We start from the raw sequence: 23,121 nt of genomic DNA, 5'->3' as shown, positions 1-23,121 counted from the left end.
AGGAATTCCTGGGTGGTACAAACAGTTAATGTGCTTGGCTGCTAACCAAAATCCCAGAGGCTTGAATCAATCCAGAGGTGCCTTGGAAGAAAGGCCTGGCAATATACTTCTGAAAAATATGCTACCCTGTTGAGCACAGTTCTACTCTGACACACTTAGGGTTGCCATGAATCATAGCCAACTCAAAGGCAACTGGGAACTTGTGGTTTGAGAACAGATGAGCTACTTATAAACACCTTCAAAATAAACATTTATCCATCTCTGAATCCATCCAACATCACAGTCCCTTGCCTGTTTGCCTTGAACATGGGAGAAGACAGGAAAGAAAAATGAGAAGTAATAGGCTTGGACCCCCTTACCTCTCATAGCTCCCACCAAAGTCAGTGAGCTCAAATGCTTCTGGAAGGGTTGCCCCAGGTCCCGGAACTGCACTCCCTTCAGCTGAACCTGGCTGGGTTCCTCTGGGAAAGACTGGATGATGACTCTGGCACCCAGGTCCCTGGATCCTAGCATCTTCTCACTCTTGGAATATAAACAGCCTTGTGAATTACCTGAAACATAGAATGATGTTAAAGGGCCCTGAAGCATGTTGAACATGCTTACAGACAATGTATCTTCCAGTTTGAAAAGCACTGTCAGCACAAACAATGAAAGATAATTGTTATTTCATTTAATAATTTACTTCCTTTTCACTTTGATTATCCTCTGGATTGTTAATTAAAGATCCAATAACTAGGGCATGATGTTTATTTCACTCTATTATTTCCAGAAACCCCCAAATAAATCACCTTAATTTATTGTCACAAAGAGGCAGACTACAACACACAAGCCCAGGCTAAATAGATGCTTATTTTAATCCAAAAGATCCCCTGGAGGGAATGTGCAGTAAAATGACCCTCTGGGGGTTGACAACAGTAGGGAAGAAATGTGAGTGCTGAATGTAATCACAGCACTTTTTAGTCTGAAGCTGTCTGATGGGGCTTCCCCTTTACTTTGCTGCTTTCTAGTTTAGGGGCTTAGCAATAACATCACTGCAGAAAAGGTAAAAGGATCCAGAGAAATAACTAAGCAGCCCCTGCAGCAACACCTTCTTCCCAAGCCTTGCTGCCAGTTCATCTTGAAGTGAGTTCTGTGATGACAAGAGGATATTAGATTACACGCATATAATACCCACCACTACTATTACTACAAAGTGTTGTGACCTCAAGACCCAGGCCACTTTCTGTTGACACATGGCATTTGATTATGTGAACTAGCCTCACATCAGAGATCAATCATCTTCTGAATTGATTCTTTATTGTTCACGCTAATGAAGCAAAGACATGCCAATAATATAAAATGATGTATCTTTCCCAAATAATCCACAGTAAATGACAGAGCTCAGTCATTTCCTAATGGCCAGAGAATGAATACAGTGAGGTAAATAAAGAGATATTTTCTATGTGTATGTTTTGTCACAATTCTGATGATGTATGTCCAGAAAACAAAAAACAAACTCACTGCTGTCAAGTGGAATCCGACTCCTAGCAGCCCCTCCTTGGGTTTCCAAGGCAGTATCGCTATGGAAGTGGATTGCCCAATCTTCCTTCCAAGGGGTGCCAGGTGGGTTTGAACTGCTAGCCTTCTGGTTAGCAGTCAAATGCCTTAGGCACTATGCCACTAGAGCTCCTTGATTTATGTCCATGATCTATAATATTTTTGAGTGGCCAGGCCTCTTAATGTTTGATTTAGCTGCCTCACTCACATTCAGCACCATACAAAGAAGAGGTGAGGGAAATATTTTTTAAAATTAAGGTCTATGAATTTAATTTCATTTTGAAAATTTTCCTGTAGCATTTAAGAGCTTTGGTGAAACCAAGAATTTTTTTTTTCTCTCTCTCTCTACTAGTAGTTTTGGTGGCACAGTGCCTAAGGCATTTGACTGCTAACCAGAAGGTTGGTAGTTCAAACCCACTAGCCACTCCATGGAAGGAAGACTGGACAATCTACTTCTGTAAAGATTGACTACCTCAGAAACCCAAAGGGGTATAGACTCAATGGCAGTGAGTTTGGTTTTGATTTGGTTAAGGAGCTAGTAGGTTCATAATGGTACAAACCTAGAAGTATGATCTCACAGTATGATTAAAGACAATGTTTCCAAAACCTGACCTGAGAACCACTTACCTGAGAAATTTCCAAGAGTGTGTGAACAGAAAGCAGATCCTAACTCAGCAGATTATTAAAATTTGACAGTCATTGGATTATAACCTACAGTTATCCAAATGTTTTGCAAAGAATGACAAGTTTGTAAGGACTAGGGAATAGAAAAATAGCCTGATGGCTGATCCAAGGAGCTTCTCACTACTAACAACTCTTCACACTCAACCATCTCCCAACATCATACCAACATGCACATTTGTGCAGACACCTGTCAAATCTTTATCTTCAGCCCTCATATTTCTTCCAGGCTCCAGACACTACTAGACACCTCTATTTACTCATGATCTTCACTCTCTCACCCCGAAACCTTATGCTCTTCTCATCTCAGTAAACAGCCTTATCATCCATCGAGAGCTCATGCCTGGGAGTCATCCTTGACACTCACACCATCCTGGAACAAAGTTGACAAATGATGTCTTCACAACATGTGAAAGCCTCATAATCTACAAGCTGGGAAACCAAAACATAACCTACTAAACTAACCATCCCTGAAATAGATGTTTAATAGGCACATCAGTGTGATTCAGTGCCTGTTATTCTACTAGAAGATAAATTGACTTTTTTGACCACTTACCTAAAGTATGTGGTAGTTCACTCAGAAAACACACTGAAAAAAAGGCGGGGTAGAGGAAGCAAGAGAGTCCTACCAGTCTAATCAGTAAGAATGTGCTGCTAAGTCCATAACCAGAGCATTACGATTTTCCTAAGAATATTAGAAGAGGCCTGGTAACAGAGTTAAGATTTCATTATAACTAGTGAGATAAATTCAAAAGAAATTCAAATTTCTCTTGAAAGTCTCCAGATTTAATACTTTAAGGGGAAATTTTTCCCCCTAGAGAAGCAATTACTTTCCAAAATGGATACTTTTGTCTATATCTTTCAAAATGCTGGGGGGAAGCAGGAGAAAATGAAATGTCAACTTATTAAGAGCAACCTTGAAACTACAGAATATATATGCTTTCACCCAAATCACAGTAAGAAATGAATAAATAAAAACAACAGAATATTGTGGATGTGCAAAAGTTCGGGTTCATTCTATTTTGAAGAAGTCAACCATAGCAATGCCATGTATCATCTGACAATGAGAACATTCTTGTTCACTCATTGGATTTCCCAACAAAATACTCCTCTACCTTCTGAAGCACTGGCCTCCTGACATGAAGCAAGGTGCCTCATCCTCTCATCGGTGACATTTCCTTGAAAGGTAATACTTCTGGTGAGCAAGGCCACTGTGGCCTTGAAAACAAGGTGCTCTCCAGCCACCCAATTCTCTGTGTACTCATAAGAATATCTGTAGAAAAGAAAAGGAGAATGACACATCTGAAAAAAATCACACTCTGAATCTTATTAGGAAAAGAAAGGCACTAGATTAGTGCCATTGTTCATTTGAGGGTCTATACCTTTCAAAACTTGTATACAATGGGTACAAGTACATGATAATCAAAAACTATGCTGATTATTATAGTGGTACTTGCTATAAGATGGAAGAAGGTCTAGGGTCTTAAAAGAGAAACATACTCAAGAAGTCCAAATCTTAAAATTGTTTTATGTGTCTTGATTTTTTTAATCAAAATATCTAGCCCTACAAAAAGAATTAAAAGCAAGAAGGCAAACAGATATTTGTGCACTGGGCTTCAGCTTCCTCAGTTACAAAGCAAAAGCAGCAATCTCTTACTTCATAGAGTAGTGTAAGAGAGTAAATGAGATAAAATCTATGAAATATCTATAAATACTCACCATAGCAATGTTCACAGTAGCCAAAAGGTGGAAACAACCTGATCAACTGTCAACTTGTCTGGGATAACATTCTCAGTGGTAGGCAGCTATGATGTAGTGATTAACCATGATGAGATCAGATATAATGTAATCATGTCTATGATGAGATCTGCTAAGAGCAACCAATCTTCTGAAAGGGAGTTTCCTCATGGGTGGGGCCTGCTGCCAATATATATGGATACCCTAGCAAAACTGTTGGGAGCTCTGGTAGCATAGTGCCTAAGGCACTTGACTGCTAACCAGAAGGCTGGCAGTTTAAACCCACCAGCTACTCCTTGGAAGGAAGGTTGGGCAATCTACTTCCATAGTGATACTGCCTCAGAAACCCAAGGAGGGGTCGCTATGAGTCAGGTCCGACTCCACGGCACATAACAACAACAGCAACAGCAAAGCTATTTGACTTTTCACTTGACCTGGATCCTCCATCTGGCTCATCATAATCTGACCTCCATTTCTTGAACTAGAACCAGTGGCCTGCCATATTGCCTATCAATCTTGGGACTGTTGCCTTTACAGCCTGTGAACCAAAAGCCTGCCATCTTGCCTCTAATCTTGGATTCATCAGTCTCTGCAGCCAGCACCCTTTTGTATTGCCTGTTGACCTTGCGTCCGTTAGCCCATGCAACTACATGAGTCAGGAGGAGCCTCCAGCCTGATGTCTGATCCAAGGACTTGGTATTTGCCAGTCTGTACAACTGCGCAAGCCATTTCTTTAAGACAAAGTTCTCTCTCTCTCTCTCTCTTGCACACATTCTTTCTCTTTCTCTCTCTCTTTCTCTCTATGTATGTATGTATATATATATAGACTTCATTGGTTTTTCTTTTCTAGAGAACCTAGCTTAAGATACAACCCAAATATCTAACAATAGATAACAAAATGTGGTACATACATACAATGGAATGTTAGTAATAAAAAGAAATGAAGTCTTGATACATGCTACAACACTGAAAATATTATGTTGAGCAAAACAACTGTTATAAAAGAACACATACTGTATGGTTCCATTTATATATGAAGTATCTAGAATAGTGGTCAAGTTTATTGTAGTACCTGGGGTGGGCAGGAGTGAGGGAGGGAGGAAGACTCAATGCTTAAGGAGCACTGAGCTTCTGTTAAAGATGATGGGGAAAATTGGTAACATTTAATGGTGATGGCTGAACAACATGATGAACATAAGTAATGCCACTGAACTATACATATGAAGTTTGTTGAATATATTCACCACAATTACAAAAAAAAAAAAAGAAAGAAACTACCATTATTTTATGTAAACATATACCTTGAAAGATGAAATAAATATACCATCTACTAAGGCATTTAAAATCTCATCTTCTTCCATCAACATTTAGCCAAGTTGACAGCTCAGTACCTCAAGGGTGACCGAAGATGGAGGTCTGTATTGTGCACAGTTTCCACAATGACAATCTCTTCTATCAGTTTGGCACCTTTGACACCTACTCCACTGATGATGACAACTTCATCACCAGGGTGCCAGTCCACAGCATCTTCCAGAGCCAGCACTGTGTCATGGGCATGGGCGGCTGCCCGAAGATGGGTGACAATTACTTCTGGTCGTGGACCTAAAGTAGCCCAAGGAAAACTTGCCTTTAGATATTTTGATGATTAATAAGAGTGTAACATTATTCAGGCTAAAAGCACTTGACTGCTAATCAGAAGGCTGGTGGTTCAAACCCACCAGCCACTCCTCGGAAGGAAGGTTGGGCAATCCTACTTCCGTAGTGATACTACCTCGGAAACCCAAGGAGGGGTCGCTATGAGTCGGGGCTGACTCGACGGCACATAACAACAACAACAACATTATTCAGCCACAGAATCTTGTGAAAGAACCTGGGAAACAAGCTGCAGGATTAATAAGCACCAATTCCTTCACATTTTTAAATGCTAGTTTCCTGATACGTATATAGTGGCGATAAAAATAATGCAGGGTAGAGAGTAGTAAAGTGTGAAAATCCCAGTTTTGTCATATTCTAATCATGGAACTTTGGATAATATACTTAAAAGCAGGCTTCAGCTTTCTCAATTACAAAGCAAAAATAGCAGTCTCTTACCTCATAGGAGTGTTGAATTAAATGAGATAAAATCTATGAAATACCTAGGTTAGACCTTTAATGTATTTTACTCTTATCCATTCCTTCCCTACATCATCCTGTTTTGTGGATGAAATTTTTCCATCTTTTTCTTATTTCAAATAAAAATAGATGATTATTTGACTCTTTGATGTAGAAGTCCATAACTCATTTCCAATTTGAAGGCTTCAATTTATTTCACAAAATGTAAACAGAGTAGAAAACCAAAATCACCTTCAAATAGCAGTCTTAAATGTTGATATATTAAATGATCTCTTCCAACTCTACAATATAGTATATCCACGTTGGACTGTGGGTATCCACGTTGGATTGGATCCAGATAGGATTGTGAAGCAAAGTTGAAGAAGAAGGAACATTAGGCCCAAGTGCCCCCATCTAGTCCTCTCCACATAAGCATGCTAGTCCTTAAATATCAAAGATTGATGAAAGCAGTCTGTCTCACAGTTTACTCTGGCCTTTTCCATCAAGAGTCAAAGGTAAGTGTTTTTCAAACCATTATCTAAAGCAATATCTCAGAAAACGCATAGCTTACTCCCAACTCCTTCCTCCCAGCTCCTTCCTCTTTCCTTAGTACATTTCCTTCCTCCTTTGCAATACATCATAATTTACCCTTAGCCCACAGCAAGTAACTGTCCTCCCTTGTTGCACTAAAGTAAAGTAGTAAGACTTAAATTGCTAACTACAGAAGTGGCCAACAATAAATCATTTTCAAATTATTTTAAACTTTCCTCTTTATTTATTTGTGTTTGTGCAGGAACTTATAACAACAATGTTGTTCTAGGCTTAGAAAGGTCTTTGGGTTAATGATATAATTTCTGAAGTTTACTTGGGCAACAATTTTATCTTTAAAAAAAATTTACAGAGTTCAAAATTTCTAATTATAGGGCAGGTGAAAATTAAGACATAAATCATCCCGTAAGAAAATAATTTTAATTTTATTCTGTGTTTGTATGTTTTAACCTTTGGGAACAATAAAATGAAATAAAGTTTATTTAAATGTATATGCATATATATGTGAATTTCAATGATCCACTCTAGAGTGTATGCAAAGAAAAGTCACTACCAAGCACAAGAAAATGTTTATCAAAGACAAAATTTTATTAAACTTTGTTATCAATTGTTCACAATAATCAATATGTAATAAATACCTACCATGTAACTGCCAAGGAGCTCTGGTGGCATACTGCCCAAGGCATCTGACTGCTAACCAGAAGGCTGGTGGTTCAAACCCACTAGCCATTCCGCAGAAGGAAAACTGAACAATCTACTTCTGTCAAGAGTTACCACTTCGGAAACCCAAAGCAGGTCACTATGAGTCAAGATTGACTCAATGACAGTGAGTTTGGTTTTTCGTTTGCATGTAATTGCCAGTATGCAAGCTACACATAGCACAACCAAGAGTAAAAGCAACAAAGATATCTCAACTAATTATTTTTAATAAATGATAGATAGGGAAATCAGAATGAATAAAGTCACAGAGATTATCTGAAGTTAATTTTTAACTATTAACATAACCCAATATCCTTTCAAGATCCCTGGGTGGCACTAACAGTCTATGTTCAACTACAGCTTGAAAGATTGGCAGTTTGAACCCATCCAGCAGTGCCATGGAAGAAAGGCCTGGTGTTCTGCTTTAGTAACAATTACAACAACAACAACAGCGAAGAAAACCCTTTGGAGCTCAGTTCTACTCTGTAACACAAGGGGTTGCCATGCAGAAATATCCATAGGCTGAGGAGGCTCAGGGGACCTTGGTGAAATTTTAGTTATATAACATATAGTCAGTACCATACACTTCAGTACTGAGTTACTCTGTTGTTACTATAGTGTATGTATCTTATCTTCCCACCACCACAGTTAGCAGCTTGAAATGCAGAGCCACTGCCTTATATTTCCTTTACACATGTCACAACTCCTAACACAATCCTGGGCACATGATTAGCATTCAACTCATTGTGACTTAAGTTAATTATTTTGAACATTGCCTTCTGGAAAATCACTTGCAAGCCCCCATCAGACACCCAAGTAAGTACATAATATCCAATATGTACATAGCAGAAAAAAAGAGGAAACATTTATTGAGAACTTAAAATAAACCCAACCCATGCTAGGTAGCTTTACACGAATGTTTTGGTTTGTTTTTTGTTTTCCTTTTAACAGTGTACAGATTATGAAACTAGAATTCTTCAAAGGCAAGATTACATAGCTATGATATGCCAGTGACAAGTTCTGAAAACAAGACTTCTGAATCCAGGACAAGACAAGTAATTGAGTTTTTGGCCTCTGGAAATAACTGTAAATTAACCCAATTAGCTTTTGATACTCAAAAAATTATATTCATTACTTTGCAAATGTTAGTTAAATTCCACGCAAGGTAGATCTAAAGCACTGCACACATTTCAAATATGAGTGAGTCCTCTCATTGCACAGAACTCAAGAAACCCACTTTGGGCAGCTCCTTTCCTTTTTATATTCAAATCAAAAAAACATAAAAATACAGTTTAAAATGCACAATCATTTATGAATATGCTTAAATTAAAAAGGGTTATGCTCTTAAACATGTAATTTAATACGATGTTTAACTACTCTCAGCTTTCAAAGTTGACCTGTTAACCAACAAACTGTTCATTTACTCCCCCTAATGACTTCTTCTCATAATTGTATTTCCTACAAATTATTGTTCTAGCATTTAAGTGTCATTCACCCATAATTACATAGTCCCAGAGAACCATTCTTACCAAATATGCATGGAGAGAAAGAAAATAATCTTTGTGGGTTAGCACACTTTAAAATCACTAATTGTCCTCTGCTTGTTTATTTTGCAAAGCTTCACTCTTTATCCCAAGTGAATTACTGCTAAGATCTCTCCAAATAGTTTAGAAAAGGAACAAAGGGAAAAAGCAGTCATTTTGTTAAAATAATATACATTTTAGAATATAAAGAAACTTACAAAACACCTAGAAATATTTTTTCTCAAGCATAAATTATTTCCCCTTCATTTCAAGTTGCAGCTTCACCAGTACCCATACCAAAATAATGAATGCTGTCCTTTGCTATGTTTAGATGTTATGTTCAGATTTGTCAGGTACCAAGGAGACAAAGATAAAGTAAACAAGAGGCCCTGGCTTCCAGAGCCACAACTAGTATACAAAACTCACTGCCATTAAGTCAATTCCAACTCATAGTGACCCCCACTGGGTTTCCAAGACTGGAGGTAGTAGATTGCCTCATCTTCCTCCCACAGACCAGCTGGTGGATTTGAATCACTGACCTTCTAGTCAGCAGCCAAATTTCTTACCCACTATGCCACCAGAGCTTCTCATGACCAGTACAGATGTTTGTTGTTGTTGTTGTGTTTGCCATTGAGTCAAATCCGACTCATAGTGACCCCTTCTTGGGTTTCTGAGGCAATATCACTATGGAAGTAGATTGCCCAACCTTCCTTCTGAGGAGTGGCTTGTGGGTTTGAACTGCTAGCCTTCTGGTTAGCAGTCAAATGCCTTAGACACTATGCCACCAAACCTACAAAAATCACAAACACACCAAGCTAAGGTTTGAGACAGAAGGAAATCCAAGTCTGTAGGAGCACACATATGCAGCTCATTCACACCAAGAGAGGGGTTTACATTATGGATTGAATTGCATGCTCCAAATGATAGGTTGAAGTCCTAATCCCTGTACCTGTTTCCCCTTGTTTGGGGAAATAGGTTTTTCTTTGCAGATGTTATCCATTAAAGAAGTCAAAATGAAGTAGGGTGAGTTCTAATCCTAATATATTCAGAGTGGCTTCTTTTAAAAGGAAGGACAGACCTGGAAAGAGTCACACCCAGAGGGAAGACAGCATCTGAGGGTCTATTTACAAATCACAAGGATGCCAGAAACTGCCAGAGCTGCCAGAAACTCAGAGAGAAAAGGAAGGAACTTTCCCTAGAATTGAAAAAGAGAGAGCATAGCCCTGCTAAGACCCTGAATTCAGATTTCACGCCTCCAGAACTGTAAGAAAATAATTTTCTGTTCTTCTAAGCCACTCACTTTATGGTATTTTGTTGTCAAAGCCCTAGGAAACTAAGACACATTGAGCTGGAAATACTTACCAGGGAAGTTATAACTGAACTGGGTCTTACTAGATAAACCAAAGTAGACCAGATAGTAGACTAAGGCAGCTCTACCGGCCAAGGCAAGACTTTTCACAATGGCATGGAGAATACAGCACCTCCAAATAACTTCTACATATGTAAAATGGCCATAGCACAGGCATACGGAAGAAAGGCAATGTCACCAGCTCAGGGCGCCCCTGAAGAGGTAAGCAGGACTGTCCAAGAAGTGCCTCAGAGGTCCTCCCAAAGAACTTAGAATTTATTCCAAAAGTGATTTGGAAGCCGTGGGGGGAGGGGGGGAGAGGAATGTAGATAACTAAGAAATCATATTGTTTTAAGACTAGTAAAACGTGAAGCCATAGTGCATATATCCAACTGGAGGCAGAGAATCATTCATGAAAAATGATATTTATTGTAGGGGCTAGGAGGTATTGAAAAATTAACTGTACCAAATGGGAGGTCTAGCCTTTGCCCTCCATTACTAAGAGGAGTTCTCTAGGCTCCTGAAATGTCCTGCCTGATAGGACTTTCTTGGTTTGCATGGGGGCTTTGACCAACAGGCAGTCTACAATGTGATTTATGGTTGAGGCTTTGCAGTACTCAATATCAGTTCCAAGCTCTGGAGGAACTAAAGACTACAAATATTGGCCCAAATTTCAGAAGAGGGACTAGAGACTATGGTCAGCCAAGCACGCAATATGTGCTCAAGAACCAATGAAAACTCTCGATGTCAAAGGTCTGAGTGAGATTCTCTGGTTGGCAATACTCTGTGAATATTGTGATACATTGTCACCAGGAGGAGTTAACACCATCCATAACTCCCTAGGGAGAAGACAACCAGAAGTTTTTGCATTTGGACCCTTTCTAGTCTCCATACTACATGTCTTTGATTGACTAACTCTAATTTGTATCCTTTCCTGTAATAAATACCTTTTAGTAAGTTTTCTGTGTCTTCCCAGGCATTTAGGTGGAATAGCTTGTGCTCAGCTACTAAAGAATGTAGGTTCTAACCCTCCCAGTGGTACCATAGAAGAAAAGCCTGGCAATCTGCTTGCATTAAAATTACAGCCAAGAAAACCCTATGCTTCTACTCTGTAATACCTGGGGTCACCATTAGTCATAACTAACTCATCAATGCTATAAAATTAGAAATTAATAATAGGATGATCAAGGAAAAAACATCAAACATGTGGAAGCTGAACAATTCACTGCTCAAAAACTACTGGGTAATATAATAAATAAAAACTGAAATAAAAAATATTCCTAGAAACAAATAAGAATGAAGATACATCATACCAAAACCTATGGGACACAGCAAAAGCAGTACTCAGAGGATAATTTATAGTAATACATGCATACATCAAAAAAAAAAAAAAGAAAAGAAACAAAATCAACACTCCAACTCATCAAATCCAACAACTAGCAAAAGAAAAACAAAAGAATCCTACAGTATCTAGAAGTAAGGAGATAATAAAGATCAAAGCAGAAATAAATGGAAAATCAACAAAAGTTGGTTCTTCTAAAAGATTAATAAAATCGATAAACCATTGGCAAATCTAACAAAAGAAAAGAAAGAGAAGATTCAAATCACAAGAATTGTGAATGAAAAGGGTATCATCACAACAGAACCAACTGAAATAAAAAAGATACTGACAGAATATTATGAAAAACTGTAGTCCAACAGATTTGAGAACCTAGACGAGAAGGACAAGTTTCTAGACTCACAAGACCTACCTAAACTATCCCACTCAGAGATAGAATACTCGAACAGACCTGTAACAAAAGAAGAAATTGATCAGATCATAAAAACAACTTCCCACAAAGAAAAGTGCTGGCCCTGATGACTTCACTGGAGAATTTTACCAACTATTCAGAGAAGAGTTGACACCTATGCTACTCAAGCTATTCCAGAACATAGAAAAAGATGGAATACTCCCAGACTCATTTTATGAAGCAAGCATAACACTAATACCAAAATCAGGGAAAGACATCACTAAAAAGGAAAACTACAGACCAATATCCCTTATGAACATAGATGCAAAAATCTTTAACAAAATCCTAGCCAACAGAATCCAACAACATATCAAAAATTAATACACCTAGACCAAGTGGGATTCATACCAGGTTTACAAGGGTGGTTCAATATCAGAAAAACAATCAATGTAATCCACCACATAAACAAAAGAAAAGAACCATATGATTATATCAATCAATACTGAAAAGGCATTTGATAAAATCCAACACCTGTTCCTGTTCAGAACTCTCAGCAAAATAGGGATAGAAGGGAACTTCCTCAACATAATAAAAGGCATATATGCAAAGTCAACAGCCAACATCATTATTAATGAAGAAAGACTCAAGGTATTTCCTTTACGAACAGGAACCAGACAGTGATGCCCTCGATCACCACTTCTAGTTAACATTGTATTGGAAGTCCTGGCCAGGGCAATAAGGCAAAAAGGAGAAGTAAAAGGCATACAAATTGGCGAAGAGGAAGTAAAACCATCTCTATTTGCAGACCATATGATCCTGTACATAGAAAAGAGATTCAATAAATAAACTACTGGAACTAATAAAGAGGTTCAGAAAGTGGCAGGATACAAGGTCAACATACAAAAATCAGGTGGATTCCTCTACACCAACAAAGAGACCTCTGATAAAGAAATACAGGAAACAATACCATTTACAATAGTTACTAGAAAGATAAAGTATCTAGGAATAAAACCAGAGACACAAAAGGCTTATACAAAGAAAACTATAAAACACTGCTACAAGAGACAATAAGGGCACTACATAAATGGAAGAACCTACCTTGTTCATGGATAGGTAGACTGAATATTGTGAAAATATCAATACTACCTAAAGCAATCTACACATTTAATGCAATCCTGATCCAGATTCCAACAAAAATTTTTAAGGACATGCTAATTACTAACTTCATATGGAAAGGAGAGACCTCAGATAAGCAGAGCACTTCTGAAGAAGAAGAACAAAGTGGGAGGTCTCACACTCCTGGACCTTTAAACCTACTATACGGCCACAATAGTCAAAACAGCATGGTATTGGTACAATGATAGACAGATAGACCAATGGAACAGAATCAAAAGTCCAGAAATAGACCCATCTATCTATGGACAGTTGATTTTTGACAAAGGTCCAACACCCATTAAATGGGGAAGAGACAGCCTCTTTAACAAATGGTGCTGGCAAAACTGGATATTCACTTGCAGAAAAAAGGAAATAAGACCCATACCTCACCCCATACACAAAACAAACTCAAGCTGGATCAAAGACTTAAATGTAAAACTCAAAACTATAAAATTCATCAAAGATAAAATAGGGGAAAATCTGGGGGCCCTAATTTATGGCATAAATAGACTAGCAAGCATAACCCAGAATGCATAGGAAGTAGAAGAGAAGCTAGATGACTGGGACCTTTTAAAAATTAAATTCTTATGCACATCCAAAGACTTTGTCAAAAGGGTAAAAAGAGAACCTACATATTAGGGGAAAATATTTGCCTATGACATATGTGATAATGAATTTATCTCCAAAATCTATAGAAAACTTTAACACCTCAACACCAAAAAGACAACCCAATTCACAAATGGGCAAAAGACTTGAACAGACACTTCACCAAAGATGATATACTGGTGGCCAACAAACACATGAGAAACTGCTCATGATCATTAATCATTAGAGAGATACAAATCAAAACAACAATGAGATATCTTCTCACCCCAGCAATAATAGCAATGTTCAACAGGTCAGAATATAACAAATGCTGCCAAGGTTGCAGAGAGATTGGAATGCTTGTGCACTGCTGGTAGTACTGTAAAATGGTACAACCATTGTAGTATACAGTATGGTGTTTCCTTAAAAAGCTGAAAATAGAAATACCATTTGACCCAGCAATTCCATTACTAGGAATATATCCTAAAGAGGTGAGAGACAGAGCATGAACAGACGTATGTACACCTATGTTCATCGCAACACAATTCATTATAGCAGAGAGATGGAAACAACCTAAATGCCCATCAATGGATGAGTGGATAACCAAATTATGGTACATGCACACAATGGAATGCTATGCTGCATTAACAAACAATGAGGGATATGTGAATCATCTCACAACATGGATGAGGCTGGAGGGCATTATGCTGAGTGAAATAAGTCAATCGTGGAAGGATTAGTATTCTATGAGCCCATTATTGTAAAAAGACAAAGAAGGGTTTACTTGTGAAAGGGGACCCACGTTCTAGGTTCCCAGGGTGGGAAGGGAAGGGGAGGGATTAATTTCAGGCTAGTTGGGGCCCACACACTGATGAATAAGGGGAAGGATATACGGAAAGAGTCTGAGAGCATGGTAACACTCGGAAAAGGGAGGACACTGAATTGTGCACATAGGAGACAGATGACAGGTGCTAACACCAATCAGTGTACCCACAATACTGCATTACCATTAACACCAAACACCAGGCTACAGGTAAACACATAAATACCAGAGATGACCAGATGGGGGTCAGTGAACAGGAGTACACTCTAGATCAAGGACAGATTCAGCTGAGGCTAATCTTGTGCAGATACCATTGATACAAAATACCCACAATCCTTACAGAAACAAGAGAAGACAGACAGAGCAATCTCTCACAGAAACCCAGACTATGGGAGAGAGATCCAACAGATCTACCATCTCAGGACCATAGTACTGGGGGACACCAGACTCAACTGGCACAACGAAATACATAAAAGCCTTGTTCCTCATCCTACATTGGTGAGTAGTGACTAGGATCTTAAAAGCTTTCAAGCAGCAATCTAAGATACACATAATGGTCTCCTAACACTGGAAGCAAAGAAGAGTACAAAAAAGAAAAAAAAAAAAAGGGAGGGCATTTGGAGCAATTAGCCCTAGGACATGATGGCCCTCAAGACCAGAAGAACTAGATGGTGCCCGGCTACCAATGCCAACCACTCAGGAAAGGATCAAATATGGAGATCCTGGATAGAGTGGGAGGAAAAACATGGAACAAAATCCAAAAACTCAATAATGACCAGAATTACTGGTCAGATGGAGTCTGGTAAGACCCCCAATACTATGGCCCTGGAATACATTCTGCACCTGGAATAAAACTCACTCCCAGGGGCTGGTTCTCATCCCAATAGTTAACAAGATGTACATGCAGACCACTCAACCTAGGGGGGTGTACCCACATATCTATGGAAATACATCCCTTGTAACAATAGATCACAGGGCACCAGAGGGGCAACATTCACATAGAGGAAATGCAGGACAAACAGGAGTGCATAACTATGAGGCGCACAGGGGGAGGGTTACTGGGCAGGGAGGGGAGGAGACTGGGTTAGGGTTTGGCATGGTCAATGGGGGAGTGAAACTAAATGTACACGTAACGTTGAATGTAAAACAAACTCTTAAAATAAATTTTTTTAAAAATGGGCAAAGGCCATGATTAGATATTTCACCAAAAAGGGCATTTAGGCAGCTAACAAATAAATGAAAATACGCTCATAATCATTAGTCATTAAAACAAAAAAACAAATCGAATCGATTTCAACTCATAACAACATCCATTGGGTTTCCAAGGCTGTAAATCTTTAAAGAAAGCAGACTGCCTCATTTTTTTTCTGCAGAGTGACTGATGGGTTTAAACCAATGACCTTGTGGTTAGCAGCCAAATGCCTTAAACACTGCACCATCAGAGCTCCTTTCATTAGCTATTAGATAGACAGAAATGTACAATGAGATACCATCTCACTCCTACAAAAATAGCACTAACCAAAAAAAAAAAAAGAAAAAAACTTCTAACTAGGTTGTGAAGAGATTGCAAGCCTTATACACTGCTAGTGGTAAAGTGGTTCAACAACTATGGAAAACAGTTTGGCCCTTCCTCAGAAGCTAGAGACAGAAATACCTTATGATCCAGCAATCTCACTCCTAGGTATATATCCTAGAGATAAAAGAGCAGTGACACAAACAGACATATGCACACCTATGTTCATTGCAGCATTATTCACAATAGCAAAAATATGGAAACAACTTAAGTGCCCATCAACAGATGAAAAATAAACCAATTGTGGTACACACATACAATGGAATACTACATGACTATGAAGAATAATGAAGAGTCTAAAAAACTTCTTACAACATGAATGAATCTGGAAGAGATTGTAATGAGTGAAACAAATCAATCACAAAAGGACCTTATAAAAGTATGATCTCACTTGTAAAAAAAGTCAAGAACTTTTTAAGGTATATACACAGAAAGCACTGTTCATTGATGACTACCAAAAATGGAAGGTGGTAAGAGGGGAAATCACTTTCTAGGTAGAAGACACTTGCTGTTTTGGGTGCCAGAAAAGGCAATACCTAATATGTGTGAAGTCTGCACAACATGACCAAAGCAAATGAAGACACTAAGAAGTTTGCATGAATAAGGGACAACTTCAGTAATTGTTATAACAAATACAATTTTGTAACAACAGTTGTACCAGCCAAAAAAATAGGTGTGGTTACATAGGTATATATATATATATATATATATATATATATATATACACACATATATATATGTGCATATGTGTTTAGGAAGGCATATCTGAGTACATGCATGTCTATATGCAGTTGTATCTGTAGGCATGTGTGTGTGTATATCTGTGCGTGTGTGTGAGTATGCAGCACATATACTCATAAATGGAGATTTCATTTATGGAGATTTCCTAGACATATTCCAACACTGCATGGGGTTGGTTTACTAGGTTAAAAGGCTTAAGACCACAGTCTCATGGGGAAACTAGGTTAACTGACAACCTAATTCACGAAGATAATGTTCTATATCCTAGTTTGGTGAATAGCATCTAGGGTGTTAAAAGCGTGAGAGCAGCCATTTAAGATACAACTTTGGTCTGTACTCATCTGGAACAAAAGAGAATCAAGGAACAAATATAGGAATAACAGCCCACACGATCAAGGCTTCTTTTAGCCTGAGACCAAAAGAGCTAGATGATGCCCGGCTACCACTATTGTTCTGACCAGGAACACAATTAAAGATACTACACAGAATGGGAGAAAAATGTAGAACAGAATTCAAATTCCTAAAAAAGGAATGCCTGAGACTATCACCCTGAAATACTCTTTGAACTTAGAAATGAAGTCACTTCCGGAGGTTACCTTTCAACCAAATAATAGACTGGGTTATAAAATAAACAGTATCATCCACGAGTAATGTGCTCCCTTTAATAATCAATTATATAAGATCAAATGGTCAACTTGTACCCAAAAGTAAAGGCAAGGAGAGCACAGACTAAATCAATGAAAAAAGAACAAAATCAATGGAAATAATAAGAATGCTGACATATTGTGAAAATTGTAACCAATGTCACAAAGCAATTTGTATAAATTGGTAAATGGGAACATAATTTGCTGTGTATAAACTTTCACCTAAAACACAATATAATATTAATTTAAAAAAAGAAAGAATCCACAAATGGGTGGTTTTAGCAAACATAAATTTATTTTCTCACAATCTGTTGTTGTTGTTATGTGCCCTCGAGTCAGACCCAACTCTTAGCGACCCCTCCTTGAGTTTCCGAGGCAGTATCACTATGGAGGTAGATTGTCCCATCTTCCTTCCAAGGAGTGGCTGGTGGGTTTGAACCACCAGCCTTCTGGTTAGCAGTCAAGTGCCTTAGGCACTACGCTACCAGAGCTCCTACTTGCTTGTTTAGTCTCTTTTATATTTTAAAAGAGATTGACTTAAAACACATCCCACACTAATACTGTCTTACTAATACAGCAACATCCCCATTACCAAATAGGATTATAACCACAGCTATAGAGGGTTAGAATTTATATCACCTATTTTTGGAGTACACAATTCAATCTATAACAACGATACTGACAACATAATGCAGGGCAGTTTTAAAAGACTTGAATCTTAAAGGAGAGTTACATGAGAAAATTTATGTTTTTAAAGGTCACCCTGGATATTGTGTTAAGAGTAAATTGCATGAAAACAAATCAAAGTAGGAAGCCTGTGGAGAAGGCTATTTATTGTAGGAATTCAGGCAGTAAGTTTTGGAGGTTTGGATCAGTTAGGCAGTAGGTCTGGAGAAAAGAATACAAATTTAAGATATATTTTGGAGAATTAAGAGCACTGGGTGATCACATCTAAGAGTAAGAGAGAAGATGTCAATGATGTCTCACCAGTTCAAAACTGGAGCAACTTTGTAGCTAAATGAGATATTTGAGGAAGATGGAAAATGGGTTCAATAAATATCTATTAAGTACCTACTATGTGCACACAGTTAAGTGCTCAGCTGCTAACTGAAAGGTTGGCAGTTAGAACCCATCCAGTGGCTCTGAGGGAGAAAGAACTGCAATCTGCTTTAGTAAGTATTAGAGTTAAGAAAATCCTATGGCAGTTCTACTCTGTTATACAGGGTCACTATGAGTTGAAATCAACTTCATGAAACCAAACAACAATAACAGTGTGCATGTGCCATGCACTGTTGTACATACTAGGAATGTAGCAGTGAGCAAAACATTCAGAAATTCCTCATATAGTTTATATTCTAGTGGTATTCAGTTTTAGACATGTTAAACTTCGGATGATGATTTTAGGAAATTTACATCCTAGATATTAAAGAGAATATTGAAGAGGAAAGTTGAGTCTGGAGCTCAGAAGAGATGACTGGGGCTAGATATAAAAGAATAATATGAATAGAAGTTAAACCATGGGAGCATATGGAGTTACCTAGGGAGAAAGCATAAAGTTATAAATGGAACCATGCCCATGGGGCCATTGTCATTTGAAGACTAGATAAATGAGGAGAAACCTAAGAAGGACTGGAAGAAAGAAGACAATCAAAAGATGAAGATATGCCAAAAAAAGGAGAAAACAAACAATTATCTGTCAAGTCAATTCCAACTCATGGTAACTCCATGTGTACAGAGGAGATCTGCATACATAGGATTTTCAAGGCTGCGAGCTTTCAGCAGCAGATTCCCAGGCCTTTCTTCCAAGGTGCTCTGGGCAGGCACTTATCTATAAATAAATAAAACAATGCACTAGGAAGAAAGTCGTGTCCCTCTATGTAACTGCTTAGGGATTCATTCCTTAACATCTTGTTCTTTTTTGCTGTGTCTAGAGTCTTGAAGTACTGCCCAGCTTCTTGTGCCAAGCCTTGTTCCCCCGTTAATTTTATTGCTGTGCTAGTAGGAGGGAAGGTGCATAGAAGTTGGGTATGAGCTTTGAGGACAGAAGGATGAATAAAAACCTTGTTCTTCTACACAGCACTTGGCTCAGACTCCCTTGTCGTATACCATCTCTAAGACAGTTTTCACTGGCCAATTCTTTAAGAAGTAGATGCTCCTTCCTTCTTTCAAGTCTCTCTTAGTCTGGAAGCTCCGCCGAAACCTGTTCACCATGGATCATGCCCCTGGTATTTGGAACACCGGTGGCATAGCCCCCAGCCTCACAGCAGCACGTGAGCCACCACAGTACGACAAGCTGACAGATGAGTGGTGGTCTAAGACAGAAGGAGGTGATAAGTAACCAGAGATATTAGAAAAAGACTGGCTGTTGTCTATTATCTTCCATCTGTGCTGCCTCTTTCTGCTCCAAGAACACACATGTGCCAGGACCTCTCCTCTGGGTTACAGAAGTCCCCCAGGGCAGAGGGACTGAGAATCCCCTGTTATGAGCACCCAGTAAGAAAAGAATTGGAATAGAAGAGCCCAAATGGAGAGATATGTCCCTACCACCCCAGGTTGGAAATAGACTTATTCCCCCATATAATTAGTATTAGACAGAGTGGTCAGCTGCTATACTCCCTTTTAGCACTTGACACATTTAGGTAAAATAGACATTTTAAGTCTCACCTGGGTGGCTCACTATAAGGTTTATCAACATTTCTTTAACAAAAATATGTATTCCACATTCCAAGCAACCAAGTTATAAGAGAACTTTTTGAACCCAAACCATTCACAAATTGGTGATGATCCAATTTGCTGTACTTCAGAAGAGAAGACTGTGACATTAGCATTAATATAAGATTATCTGGCAGACCAAAGAGATGGAATGGGGACACTTTTCACATGCCATTTCCCTCTGTCCTTGAGAGCCACTTGCTGTGATATCTCCGTTGGACAAAGGCAAAACCTGGCGGGGGAAATCCTGCCTGAGTTCAGCTGTGTATGCACTGTGAACTTCCTGCATCATTACTGGTTCATCTCTGGTGGCACCGACAGAGCGGGAAACATGTGCCTGCAGGAAGGAGAAGGCGAGCCAGAATAATCCTCTAAATGTGCAGATCAGCTGGCTGCATCCACAGCTGATTAGCAAACATTTTTATACTGTGATGAAAGGGAATCAGACACACAGTCTGCTCCTGATGCTAAGAAGTCAGTCCACCATTCCTTTGGGACAGGAGTTTAGACCAAGACTAACCAAGGTTATTTGGATGGTGCAATGAGTCATACTTTGATTGAAGGCCTTTTCTAGAAGTATTGGGAAAAAAAAAAAAAGGGCTAACTTTTATTTTTATCCAGCTTGAGCTTTACTGTTGCAAATTCTGAATCAAAATAAATGACTCAGAAGAATCAAAGGATAAGGCTCAAAATACCCAGGAAATAGTGCATTGTGAGATAAATAGAAACATTTGGAATACTGTTCCTAGTTCCTGTGAGGACTTCAGGCCAATTCAATAAACACCATATTTAGGACATAGAGAACTTTGATAGAAAAGTCCTTCAGTTAGAGATGCAAACGCCACTTGTTGATGATGACAGGTTTTCACAGAATGTCTTAATAACTGCTTCTGTTCACTGCCCAAAAAATATATAAAACTTCAGGTATTTCTGACAAGATATATAATCATTTGATAACCTTCATTATGGTTGATGCTTTGCAGTGGAGGTTGCAGTGAAAGAAGAGCTAATTTTTAATTACAATTTCCTTTTAGAAAGACAGTAAACAAATAATGTTTAAAATAAAAATATAAAGCAAAAGGAAGACAATACAACCATCCAAGATTTTACAACAGGATAATATACATCCTTCCTATTCTTCCTATTCAATGTTTATACACATTGAAATTTCATTTTAAAACAAAAAAAGCTAAAGTACTATGAATACAATTTTTGTCAATCTCTTTACTTAATATATTGAGAACATATTTTATTTATATATTGTATTATATATATTTTTGTAAAGGGTTGTGTAATATATTATTTAACAACCTGATGATTATGTATTTTAAAGATCTATATTTTATATATTAATTGCTTATTACTCCATATTTAATTTTTTCTCAATATTTTGATCACCTAAGCAATGCTGAGGAGCTCTGGTAGCATAGTGCCTAAGGCACTGGACTGCTAACCAGAAGGCTAGAGATTCAAACCCACCAGCCACTCCTCAGACAGCACTTCCTCAGGAAAGTTGGGCAATCTACATCCATAGCGATACTGCCTTGGAAATCCAAGGAGGGGTAGCGATGAGTCGGGGCCGACTCAACAGCACATAACAACAATAAAGCAGTGCTGATGTGAACATTCTTGAGTCATAAATTTGTGCATATTCCTGACTGTGGGATTGCTATATCAAAGCATATATCTAGTTTTAAGATTTCTGACACACATACCAGGTTTGCTTGTCTGATAGAGCCTGGTGGAACCACTGAGACTATGGCCCCTAGCTGCCCTTCTGGTCTGGAATTGAACCCACACCCGTGGTTTCCAGCCAAAAAAAAGACATTTACCTCAGGTAGATACACTCCTTGGAGAGAACAATCATGGGAAAAAGAAGGGCTGCTTATGCACAGGGGGGCAGGAGTGCATGGAGGGATGGACACTGAGAAGAGGTAACTATGGGGAGGAAGTGGGAGGGGAACTGTTGTATTGTGGTAAACTGTGGTCAATGTCATGAGACAAAGTGTATGTGAACTGCTGTATGGAAAGTGAATTTGCTCTGTAAATCTTCACCTGAATCACAATAAAAAAAAGAGAAAAAAATACACAAGTACTAAAAAGTATTAACGTGATCAATTCTGCTACATAATACAAACATAAATCTAAAAAAAAAAAAAGAAAGATTTCTGACACAATTACCCAATTATCTTACACAAAGACTGTATACACTTCTACACCCACTAGCAGCAACAGGCACTAGCACCAATTCCCTCAGATCTTCTACTACTCTTTTTTTTTTTTTTTCTTTTTTAATCTTGGCTAACTTGATAGGCATCAAAAAAAAGTCATTTTTTTCTTGAATTTGCTTTCTTGGATTACTAATAACACAGGAGAAAACTTATTTTAAAAATAAACAAAAATTCAGTGAAGGCAAAAACAGGTACACAAGTGGATAGATGGGTACACAGGCTGAACTATTAGGTATGTCTATGCAACAGGGAGTGTACCCAAGACCATGTATAGGATTGGAAGAAAATGGTTCTAAAAGTGTATTTGTATGCTCTGTAAGAATTCCCAGGTGTATAGTAGAGCTGACAAGGGACAAGGCTCTAGTCACTTCTTGGCCACAGCCAGCTACTCAGAGGAAGCAAGTACTTGAACATGTAGGCTCAGGATCATAGTCACAGGGGACATCAAGCTTAATTGTCATAACATACTATACAAAAACATTGTTCTACCTCCTACTTTGGCAAGTAGCAACTGGGATCTTAAAAGCTTGCAAGCAGCCATCTAGATGCAATGACGGGTCTCTCCTCATCCAGAGCAAAAAAGAATGAAGAGGAGGCGGGGCAAGATGGCGGACTAGGCAGAAGGATTGCACAGACCCTCTTCAACAAAGAAAAGGGAAACCAATTAACTCAGACACAGAAGATAATCTTGGACCCCTGAGCCTTGAAGGAAAGGATGCAGATTTGGACTAAACCCCAACTAGCAGAAGAATTTGCGTGAAAA

General features: G+C 38.5%; 1 protein-coding gene across 1 annotated transcript in view; it reads right to left on the bottom strand.

Annotated features, from left to right (window-relative positions):
- Positions 1 to 23,121, bottom strand: part of PKHD1 (PKHD1 ciliary IPT domain containing fibrocystin/polyductin) — a 774,619-nt gene that overhangs the window by 474,451 nt on the left and 277,047 nt on the right. The window contains exons 37-39 of the mRNA XM_007936280.1: positions 5,346 to 5,556; positions 3,333 to 3,490; positions 360 to 551 (exon numbers count right to left, since the gene is read on the bottom strand). Coding sequence (XP_007934471.1) covers positions 360 to 551; positions 3,333 to 3,490; positions 5,346 to 5,556 — 561 coding nt within the window. The remainder of the gene's footprint in view (positions 1 to 359; positions 552 to 3,332; positions 3,491 to 5,345; positions 5,557 to 23,121) is intronic.

Source organism: Orycteropus afer, unplaced genomic scaffold (assembly GCF_000298275.1).
Source record: "Orycteropus afer afer isolate SDZICR_OR568_19922 unplaced genomic scaffold, OryAfe1.0 scaffold00034, whole genome shotgun sequence".
NCBI classification, from domain to species: Eukaryota; Metazoa; Chordata; class Mammalia; order Tubulidentata; family Orycteropodidae; genus Orycteropus; species Orycteropus afer.
Note: the sequence above shows the minus strand (reverse complement) of the source record. Positions and strands in the feature narration are given on the sequence as shown.